This window comes from Geospiza fortis, unplaced genomic scaffold, assembly GCF_000277835.1.
Source record: "Geospiza fortis unplaced genomic scaffold, GeoFor_1.0 scaffold20, whole genome shotgun sequence".
Lineage (NCBI taxonomy): Eukaryota > Metazoa > Chordata > Aves > Passeriformes > Thraupidae > Geospiza > Geospiza fortis.
Genome location: NW_005054374.1, coordinates 1,574,840 through 1,586,496, shown reverse-complemented (window position 1 = coordinate 1,586,496; position 11,657 = coordinate 1,574,840). Strand labels below are relative to the sequence as shown.

Sequence of the window (11,657 nt, the reverse complement as noted above, 5' to 3'; positions counted from 1 at the left end):
TCAAGCCCATAATCATGATGTGCATGACATGAATCTCCTTTAGCTGAGTATTTCTACTGCTGTGAGGATTCTAAAGGAATAGAAGGAGATGCTCAGGCAACAGAAACAGCAAGTTGTAAATTATGTTTAAAACATAAACTAGAACAGAAAACTTAGAGAATACTGGGAAGACACATGTCTTTCAAAAACAAAACATATTTAAACTGGACATAAAGAGCAGAAGCCCACTGTGCATGGGGTAATGTGAATTTTAAGGAGACTGAACCACCAGAGAAGTTCTAGATTTACTTTGAGGCTTTTCTAGGAATGTGGGAAATGCTGGATTTCCCTCTATGTCCTGGTGGGTTACTTGTTTCTTCTGTTCAAGTAAAGGTGTGGGAGGTGTTTTATGTAAACAGATGCTTGCTGACAACAAGTCCAGTATAATTTTTTTGAGAGAGGAAAGAGGGCTTTCCATCCTTCTGGATTTTTTTCTTTCATTTGACTCCCAGCACTGGAGGTGCCTTGGGCTTTTTAAGCAGATTTTCAATGAACAGTGAGACTTTCTGTTGATGTCAATCAGAGCTAGAAGAAACTCTTACCTTCTCCCCTTTTGTTGCTGCTTTGAACTGAGACTTAATCCTTATTATTTTCTCAGGCACTAAAAATATTCTTCACTGAGTAATAGCTGATTTAATTTTGTGTTGCTGCAGAAGGTTTTTTTTGTAGCTGTCTTGGAAAGACTAGAAAATTTGGCTAATTCATTCTGTCTTTCACTTTTCCTCTAAAAAGTCTGAACAATAAATAGGGGAGTTGAAATTATAAAATCCTACATATAAGTCCATGGTAAGTTTTAAATCAATCTTTGTGTTCTTCTGAAAATGAACTACATGCATATCCTCCTTAATCGAGAAATGTGTAACACTTTTTTTCTTTTTTTAAATTGCAGTTTAAATTGATTGTGGAAAATCCAGAAAAACTCCTTGCATCTGGACTTCAAGTTAAAGCTGTTGTGGAATATACTCCCAAGTGTGCAGAAAATCTTCATGATAAACTAACTCTTTTAGTAGATGATGACATAGTTCATATCCCCGTGCTTGGGTATGATATTTAAAGTTCATGAGCTGCTGTTAATATTTGCAGTTTAATGTTGTGGAAAGTTTACTTCTGCATGTCATTTATGGCTTTCTAGTTAGTCTGTCAAATGCATAGAAAACAAACAGTAAATTTTCTTAGAAAAGTAAGATATTTGTTTTTTTTTTTCCGAGCAGCACATGGTTAAGAAATTCATTGGGGTGATACCCCTCTAAAATCATAGAGAGTCTGAATTTTTAGTTTTGCCTTATTCTAAATTTGTTATGATAATGTTGATAATTTTGAGTGCTGTATTATTAGACATGTCAACAACTACTCTTAACATCTTCTGTTCATACTGAATCACTGATATAGAACACTTTACCGTAATTGTCCATAACAGTTACAAATCTAGATTATAGTGAAACATATCTTGCCTAATTCTAAAAATACAGTGCATGTTTTAGAGCAATGTTACTTGTTCAAGGATTTTTTGAAATTTTTATCAGACCAGTATTGTGCAGGTAAAGCCACTTAGGATGATAATGCTACTGGTGACTCCTTTCTGGAAAGGAATTGCAATAAATTAAAGAATTTCATATCTTCATGTTTAAGTGTCTTTTGCAGGGGAAACACTGACAGGTTTTAATAATTATTTTTTTGCGTGTTTGGAAAAGCAAGTATACTTTATGATTTTTTTAATCAGCATTTTACAAAATGTGTTTTGTGTCATGCAAAAGCAGTAAATTCCAGCTTCATGGAAAAACCCCAACCAACAAACCAAAGCAAAAAAATAAACCTCACACTGTGTTAAAACTCTAACCCCACACCTTTTAACAAAACTACCTCCTTTTTGCAGGTCTGTATCTATTAGAAAATCTCATTGCATTTAGGATGTATGCTTATTTCTGTCCACTTGGGAAAGGAACTACTTGTATCTTGAGAGGAGAAATACTTCTGTTTCATTCTTCCAATAAAGCTTCTTGTAAGAATGTCTGGATACTTGGAAAGTAAAATTTTTACAATTGTTTTGAATGTACTCTAGCTTTGATAGCTGATTACTATTTTTTTTTCATTTTTTTGCCACATTCTGCTGGTCTAGCATCATGTGTTTCAAGAATTTATTAAATTTTTTTTACATTACAATTAATTATCAAAGAGAATTAAAAAGTGTATTGCAACTCCTGAAAACAAATTCTCTTGTGACATTTATTGATTAATTTTTTTTCTCTGTCCCTTCCTTCCCCCTCCCCATCCCTTTATGCAGTAGAGTATTTGGGCAGGGTCTACCTTGCTTGACCTATTATATTTATTTTTCTTGTCCATTATTTCTTCTGTACTGTATGTGACACAGATCAGGAGATGGAATTGCTCCTACAGGTTCCTATTTGTGGCTAAAAGGAAATAGTCTGATGTGCTGATGTAGAATTCCAATTGATTTGAAACAGTTTATGTGAGATCGCAGGTGTCATTGTATTAAAAATTGGAGTCTTTAAAATACAAGTTTCCTGAGGCATGATCTTTCCATTTTGGCTAAAAAGTACCCAATACAGTGATGTCATCTCACTGGCTGAGGTTCTTAAGTAAATAATAAAAGTAGCTCATGTCTTGTGTCATTACCCACTTCTGTCTGTTGTTGAAGTCACATAAAGTATGTCTCAAACACAAAACTGTAAACTGGAATTACTTCTCTGCTTTTAGTTCAGGCAGCTCATAATGAATTGTGATGAATTATTTGGTCTTATTTTTTGATGCAACTAACTCAGGATAGTTTTACTTAAAATACTGTAATGAAGTAAAGATGCAATAGAAATGTGTGCATTCAATTTTGACTAATCATTTATAGCTATATTGTTTTAAATTTAGAGTACTGAATCATTAAACAGGCTGATAGATAAGTACCTCTCTCTTAGATCTTCCCTTAGTATACTGTAGAGCTGAAGTGAGTTGCCAAAACCTTGATAGGATAACTAGTACAAAAAGAGAACTCTCTTCCACTGCAGTGCTTAATCAAATTTATTTGAAAATGCAAAGATATTTTCAAGTTTTGGGAAATAATATGTTGTCTTTTCTCTGCAGATTGATTCCATACTGTGATCTGGAAATACAGTCAGAGGTTGATTTTGGTGAAATGATTGCAAACAGTAAACTAGTTACTAAACAGATTAGTATTTCTAACCGTGGAACAATTGCAGGTAAATATTTAGTATGCATTAAATCATACAAATATTTTTTTTACTGAAAAAAAATATTTTATGCAAGTCAATACTTCAGTGACCAAGTAGCAATTAACTTGGATTTTGGGTTATGCAGATGATGAGTATTCTAGCTGCAGGTGTTGTACATGGCTCACCGTTTATATAGCCAGTACTATACTTCCATTTAGGAAAGAAAAAATACTTTAGAACTTCGAAAATTTTGTGATTTCTCTACTTTTGAATCCCATTTGGAAGATGTAGAAATAATAGTTGCTCATTGCCTTAGTGTGCCCAGCATAGACAGTAGCAAATCACATCTGCTCTTGCTTTGTGCTGTTGTGATCCCCAGACCTGTCTCTTGAATAAACAACAGCAAGTCCCTGAACTTTCTGAGCTAAAATCTTCTGTGATGGGAATTGAATTGTATTTGTTGCTAGAAGATAATGAGAGGCCTTTTATCTTGCTGCCATAGCTTTTGAAATCCTGCAGCTTTTACAACAGGCACATCCTTAAATTTCTGTCAGCAGCTATTCCAAGGAGAGTAAGAAACATGGACAAAGGAGTTTAAGAATGCTTATATGATCCAGATAACCTGTTTGACTGCCTTTTGCACTGGAGAGAGTTGCAAATACCTTTCTCCAGAGGCAGGGTAGCAACTATGCTGAGTTTCAAACAACAAATTTAAGGCAGTTAATTATTTTTGTTCCTCATTTGTACAGCTGCTTGTTACATTAAAGGCTCTCTTTTTCTTTGCTTTAGGCCAAAGTTGTAGGAAGATTTCTCCCCTAGGTTTTCATATGAAATATTGTACCAAGAGAAAATACATGATTACAGAAATACAGAGTTGCAATATTAAAAAAAAAAAACAAAATAAAAAAAAGCAAATTTCTGTCTAGATTAAGAAGAATCTTTTCAGAAGCAAATCTTTGCTTTTCAGAAGCAAATATTTTAATTTCTTTTTACCGTAAAGTAAATGGAGAAATAATTGTGGATGTTTTTCCTAGCCAGTTCTTCTTAAAGATGTAGTATGTTGTTTATATAATTGGGTCTTTCTCATATATGCTAACTAAATACTTTAGAATGAGAAAACCTACAGTGTGTATATATATCTATATCTATATCTATATCTATATATCTCTCTCTCTCTATATATATACCTACAGCTAAGTTGTATGATAATTATTTTTTTGTCATATTGTCTAGGGAACTGTTTCTAGTTATAAACTCAGTTGCATGGTACATGCAGGCTACATGGTGGAGTTTTATAGGATTGGATGAAAATCAGAAAGAAAGTGATGGTTAGTAAAGGATGTCTTGGGGACAGATGAGGGAAGAGCAGCTGAATCTGTGTTTCTGCAGGCTCTGGAAGTCATAACACAACAGGTCACAGTAACAGGCAGCATGTAAACTCTGTGAGCAGGAGATGCTCTGTGCTGGCCTGAGACTCAAGGATTGCATTTCACCTGTCTTTCTATGCACTGAAGGAGTCCTTTGGTCCTGCTTCTGATCTCACATCAGAGATTGTCTTTTATATTAAATCCAAGAGTGCATTTTTTGTACATTTGAAGCAATTTCTTTTTTTTAATGATATAATGTCAGATAATGTTGTTGGTTAAATACTGGGTTTTTTCACATTTTAAAAAATATTTGTATAACCTAGAAATATTTACTGTTCTCTTCTGCAGTAAGTTGTCTTGGGTGTGGACCAAATAATAGGAACTGTTGTTACCCTGCAGCGTGCACTTAACTTTTTGGCATCTGTAGCTGTAAATAACTTGCAGGTGTTATTTACAGCTACTTCATGATATAGTCGCTTTTTTTTTGGAATGTTAGTACCTTTCCTGTTACAATCACAGCTGAAAAAAATGGAATTGGACATGTGGGTGTAATAATTATAGAAAACCTGGAAATTATGATCTACTCTTGCTTAGAAACACCTTGTAAAAAGGTTAAGTCTATGTTTCCTGTTTTCATAGGAAGATAAACTGCTTGTGAACATTTGCATTATGTGTTGTATAATTTCAAGTGTGTAATAGAAGCATATAAATCTACAGCTTTATATTGTATAGCATTCTGTTGATTGCTCTGGGGTTTTTTAGGTGTATTTAAAATATCATATGATGGGGTGGTCCTGCTTAACATAAAACCTGTCAGAGGAGTCGTAAAGCCAAAATCTGCAAGGAAAATTCGAGTGGATGTCTGCACAGATGTGCCTGGAGTCATCAAAGAAGTGATGAAGTGAGTGTATGACTGAAGAAATACAGCTCAGTAAATTCTGCTTTTGTCTGTTATTAATTCGACTCTTTACTATGAATGTTGATCTAAAAAATTAAGTTCCTAAGTTTCAGTTGCTGTCTTTAACATTTAGTTTTATTAAATTAATTTGATTGTTACAGTATCTCCACAGAAAAGTAATGCGTAAATTGTATACCTGGCTGGGTTAATAAAAATCTTCCATAATTTGTAATGATCTGGGATGTTTGCACACTTCTCAGAATAAAAATAACAAGGAGCTTTTGTATCTTTTACCTTTCTGCACATCCTGTCATCCTTAATTTTCTTACCTTCTGCAACTGCATGTTTTCTTTTAACTCTATGTATTTCAGGAGTCTCAGAAACATTCTGGTGTCATTGGGAATATTTATTTTCACTGGAGGGAATGTATTTGCAACACTGGAGTAGATTGCTTTTAATGCATATGTTACAGAATCCTAGAATCCCAGCATGGTTTGGCTTGGAAGGGACTTTAAAATCCTGTATTTCCAACCCCTCTGCCATGGTCAGGGACGTTCCACCAGACCAGGTTGTTCAGAGCCACGTCCAGTCTGTCCCTGAACACTTCCAGGGGTGGGGAGTCCACGACCTCTTTGGGCAGCGTGGGAATTTGTTGGGTGTTTTGTTTTGGTGATTTTTGGAATCATCAAGATCAAGCTTCCAGGCAGGAATAGCTGCAGTTCTTTCATGCTTATTCAGATGAACTTCTAGCTCCTGTTCCCTACAAGAAAATTAGCTGTTATATACTAAAATTGGTATTTAGATACAAAGACTCTGAGGGATAAGAGCAGTGTCTCTTGGTCTGTGGACACCTCCTGATTCTTTGTAGTTGTTACTTCTGTCATTTCAAACATTTAAAAAAAGTCGAAATCAAAACCAAAACTCCCATCATGTAATGTGTGATTTTTCCTGACTGGTGGTATTCCTGTTAGGGCATTGTCTATGACATGCTCACTTGCCCTGCTCTCACACTTAGTTTATCTATGGAAAACCAGTGATTTGAATGCTTGGATTGGGCAATTTTTTTCTTTTTGGCACAGATTCTAATACAAAGCAAACTAACCAAACTGATTATTTCTAACTCTTCTCTACATAACCTCTTGCTGCTCTTACTGGCAGAGTGGAGCTGGAAAGTCGTGGCTGCGCTGAAGTATGGGTCAAAGGTGTTGTGGTTGAACAAGTTCTTAAAGTTCTTGGAGTGAATTGTGGAAAAGTACTGAAGTGCATTAACTTTGGACCTCTTTACTTTGGGACTTCAAAGACAGAACAAATATATTTATATAATGAAAGCCCTGAGTGTATGGATTGGGTAGCAGTACTGGAAGACAATGCCATTGGAGGAGAGATGGTAAGAAACTGCTCTGGTTCTTCTTTTAGCTGAAAACTTGTTTTCATTTCTGCTTTTGCATTTTTTATTTCTCAACATTTGTCTTCTAGTATTGTTTACTATGTCATACTATTTCCTTGTCAATGGGCTTTCTGAAACACTTGTCCAACCAACACGTTTGTTATTTCAATTTAACCCTAGAATTGAGTTTTTCAGTTATTATTTAGTAGGAGTTACCAAAATAAAATTTGAGCTCTAAGATGGTAATGATCTGTGATTTCACTTGTTTTTCTCAGATAGTGAAATAATCTGAGAATCATGTTTAAAAAAGAGAATTCAAGACATTGACATGAAATTGATTTAAAATTTGGTTAATTAGCCATGTGCTGTGTAACTATGTGATTGCCATTTTCTGTGTTATGTCATTCTGTTTGTTATATGTGAAAATGTGTGTGTAGGAATAAAAACAAACACAAAAGGGAAAGCAGAACAAACTTCTGAATATCAAAATATTCAATTATCAAATATCAAAATATTCAATATTTTGAATTTTTTTTAGGGGACAGATCTTCAGGGGAGTACAGATGCTGTTTTACATGACTTAAGCCTGAAAACTAAAGATGTAGATGTTTCCACCTTGATCTTGTGTGCTCCCAATCAAGGAACTTTAGAGCCTTATGAAAAATCTTTGATTACAGTCTGCTTTAGTCCAGAGTGAGTGAGTGATACGAATTAAATGCACACACATTCACAAGCTGGTTGGTCTACACTGTTTTGCAAGAGCTGTGTTAGAGAAAATTTTGAATTAATTTGTCTGCAAATTATTTCTGAGTTATTTCTTATGTATTTATGTGTGTTAAAATAAGTTTCTTGTTGTGATTCTGCAAATAAGAAAGTAAAACCTGAAGTGTTTCTATGATTTTATGTTTTATAATACCCTAAGTGTATATTTGGACCAAAAATTGGTTAAGATGATTTTGTGAGAATAAGAATTTTATTTGATTTTGCTGCATATTAAGCATCAAGAGAGTAAAACATTTCGGAGAACTGTCATCTCATAAAAAAAATCCAACCCAAAACAAAAGCCAAAACTAAACATAAAGAAACATTTCTTCTTAGATGAGAAAAAGAAAAAGCAAATGCCCTCTTGCCATTTTCCCTTACTTAAATTCAGTACAGGTAGTTATTATGCATGTGATATTAGTTTAGAAAACTGTTGAAGACTAGAAAAGCTATCAAATTACCAATATAATAAGCACACATATATTGATGAGCTTAAATTTGTTATTATTTGCATTTTCTGAAGGGAAGTATAAAGGTAATTTGTTCAAGCTGTTATGACAACAAAGAAGCCAGACTGGATGTCAAAAACACGTCGTGATTTTTTTGTGGGTTTGGAGGTTTATTTTTTTTTTACCATCTTTTAATTTGAGATTGTGACTCTTCCAGAAAATTTGAAAGAGACTTTGAAGTGAATGACGCATCACCAGTTCAAGATTATGTCGTGTTTCTGAGATTTGAAACTGCTGGGAAGAGAGGTGGCTCTCTGCAGAACCTCAGTGGTGGTGCCACAGCAACCACAAGTATGTTAAAAATGGATAGTCACCATCAGAAATGTATATGAGGATGATAAAACTGTGTATCTTGGCTTTTTAAACTTAAAAAAAATCTTGATTGTCTTAATAGTTTTATGGTAAGCCTGTTTTTTATGTTTGTTTCATCAAGAGAGTAAAACATTTCGGAGAACTGTCATCTCATAAAAAAAATCCAACCCAAAACAAAAGCCAAAACTAAACATAAAGAAACATTTCTTCTTAGATGAGAAAAAGAAAAAGCAAATGCCCTCTTGCCATTTTCCCTTACTTAAATTCAGTACAGGTAGTTATTATGCATGTGATATTAGTTTAGAAAACTGTTGAAGACTAGAAAAGCTATCAAATTACCAATATAATAAGCACACATATATTGATGAGCTTAAATTTGTTATTATTTGCATTTTCTGAAGGGAAGTATAAAGGTAATTTGTTCAAGCTGTTATGACAACAAAGAAGCCAGACTGGATGTCAAAAACACGTCGTGATTTTTTTGTGGGTTTGGAGGTTTATTTTTTTTTTACCATCTTTTAATTTGAGATTGTGACTCTTCCAGAAAATTTGAAAGAGACTTTGAAGTGAATGACGCATCACCAGTTCAAGATTATGTCGTGTTTCTGAGATTTGAAACTGCTGGGAAGAGAGGTGGCTCTCTGCAGAACCTCAGTGGTGGTGCCACAGCAACCACAAGTATGTTAAAAATGGATAGTCACCATCAGAAATGTATATGAGGATGATAAAACTGTGTATCTTGGCTTTTTAAACTTAAAAAAAAATCTTGATTGTCTTAATAGTTTTATGGTAAGCCTGTTTTGTATGTTTGTTTATATCAACACAAATAAATAAACTTGCATCTTGAATGCACTAAAACCTCTTTGAACAGTGAGTAGAGAGGATTTATGTGTGTCATTAATGAAAACCTATCACTTTATTTTAAATTATAATAATTATAAATGCAAATATTTGAGGGAAATAAAGCACCCCCAATCATTTGCAAGTCACTAACACTTGTAATAGCAGTTTTGTGCATTTTCAAGTCCATGTTTTTTCATCCTCAACTTTCTTATTGAGGCAGTGCATTATCTAACAGCTATTAGAAGTAAAGATCTCTGTGTTATGTTTATAAAAACTGCATTATAAAATATACTGGTTTGTAGTATTATTTTGTTTTTGTGACTATACAACTACAGCATGACTTTCCTGGTAGTGAGATGATGGATGTGAGAGGGATTTTGTTTGTTTGCCTGTTTTTGTGTTTGTCTAATGCAGGCAGTCATTCTCGTTACGTGGACTTAGCTTTGATGGGTTCTGGGTTTCCTGTGATATTAACTTTTAAGCCAGGAACAGTAATTAATTTTGAGGACTGTTATTTGGGTGAACAAACACAAGTTGCATGCACAATGAAAAATGAATCTGAGTTCCTTCCAGTAATGTTCAGATTCCGCAAGACTGCTCACTTCAGTGTTTCTCCTGCAAGAGGAAAAATTAAAACAAAATCTGAAAAGGTAACTCCCTCTTTCTCTTTGGTTATGTAACTGTGCAGATTATTTTACAGTGGTTAGCAGTGGAATTTTTTGAAAGTAAACTAGAGGAATTTCTTTTCAGTAGCAATGGCTTTTAATATCAGCCAAATACATTGTTTTTATAGTCCCTTAATTTTCTTTCCATACTCCAGGAAGCAACAAATATAATTTTAAATTAGGAAAAAAGATTGGAGCACTAAGGCAACTTTATAAGGGTTTTTCCATCTGTATTTTTTTTTAATTTTGCTGATTTGAGAAGATTGATTTATATGCAAATATTTTTGAAGAATACTTTTAATTTGTTTCAGTGAATCACAAATTCTCAAGAAAGATAATTTTTTTAATGGAAGAAACTTGGCAAACAGTAAGTCAAATATGTAAACATTTACAATGTCTCCAACCAGTAAGTCAGGGCACAAGATTTCTCTCAGAAGTGAAAAAATGAGTTTTGATGTGTCACATTTTTATGTTTCCTTATATTGCTAATTTTAATGTGCTTCTTGGCATATTCTGCAAGCCCTGTTTTGAATGCCTGTCTTAGAGGTAAGTGTGGAGAGAAGTGACTCAGAGACTCAATCATATAGAGAATTACACAAAACTTCGCTCTTTATTGTCTCATATGTCTCATAATGAGTTTTCTTTTCCAGGAAGTGAGGATTTCATTTTCTCCACATCAAATAGGAAAATTTGAGATGAAGCAAATTATTGATATCATTGGTACAGGAGTAGATAAAAATAATGTAGATGTTTTGAAGACAAAACCTTTTCATCAAATATATTTGACCTTACATGGTGTGTGCAAATCTAAACGAACAAGCGTTGTATTCACAATTAATCCTGGTAAGATGCTAAAAACATAAGTGACAAGTGATAAAATCTTTTAAAAGCATATTTTTAGCCTTTTAAAAGTGATTTTTTTACTATTTTTAGTTTGCTTGTGAAAAGTAATATCTCATTGAGACTGGAGGGAATGCTCAGTTGTATAACATATATCCAATAAGACTGCAAAACAGAAGCTAAAATAATGGTACAAATGGTGTCAAAAATTGAACTATTAAAGCATAAGTTTCATCATATGATATTCTGACATTTATAAGGTTCAGTTTTTGCAAGCAATGCCAAGCTACAGTGTTAGATGTTTCAGGAGTGAATGGAGAGATATGTAAAGCACAGGAAGAACTAGGAAAGATAACAGAATATTTTTCGTTGATTCAAAGTTACTGCTGCCAGATGAACTTGCCAGTTCATACAGCCTGCTACAGCTCCTGTGTCCACTGACTCTTCCCATCCAGTGAAGCCTGTGCCAGCATGAAGAGTCTTTCAGGATATCCAATAATTAGTCTATGATTTGTTCTTCGTGTTCCAAATGTTTTCCACAAACAGCCGCTTTGCAGTAGATTTGACTAAGCTGTCACTGGATTATAAACCTGTCATGGCAAACATTATTTTTTTCTAACCTCAAATGTGCTGCAGCCTCTGCAGCACCAGTGCAATCTCCTAACCTGTGCACTGGTGCACTGGTGGCTGTGTGTAGATCAGGAAGGGAACTTGAATTCTCTTTAGCTGCTGGCAGCTTGAGATACAGTCCCTAATAAGAAACGTTTTTTCCATTGTGGGGGAGAAAAAAGTGAAAGTTACTGGAAATCATGGTAAAATGCTGTTCTGCCTACAAGTTCTGGAATAAACAGTG

At 34.1% G+C, this 11,657-nt stretch overlaps 1 protein-coding gene across 1 annotated transcript in view; it reads left to right on the top strand.

Annotated features, from left to right (window-relative positions):
• Positions 1-922: 922 nt before the first annotated feature.
• CFAP47 (cilia and flagella associated protein 47) overlaps positions 923-11,657 on the top strand; it is a gene marked incomplete at its 5' end in the record, with an annotated part of 258,098 nt that continues 247,363 nt past the window's right edge. The window contains 8 exons of the mRNA XM_031060192.1: positions 923-1,080; positions 3,133-3,248; positions 5,351-5,489; positions 6,645-6,873; positions 7,412-7,566; positions 8,302-8,435; positions 9,714-9,949; positions 10,615-10,807. Of these exons, the coding sequence (XP_030916052.1) occupies positions 923-1,080; positions 3,133-3,248; positions 5,351-5,489; positions 6,645-6,873; positions 7,412-7,566; positions 8,302-8,435; positions 9,714-9,949; positions 10,615-10,807 (1,360 nt within the window). The remainder of the gene's footprint in view (positions 1,081-3,132; positions 3,249-5,350; positions 5,490-6,644; positions 6,874-7,411; positions 7,567-8,301; positions 8,436-9,713; positions 9,950-10,614; positions 10,808-11,657) is intronic.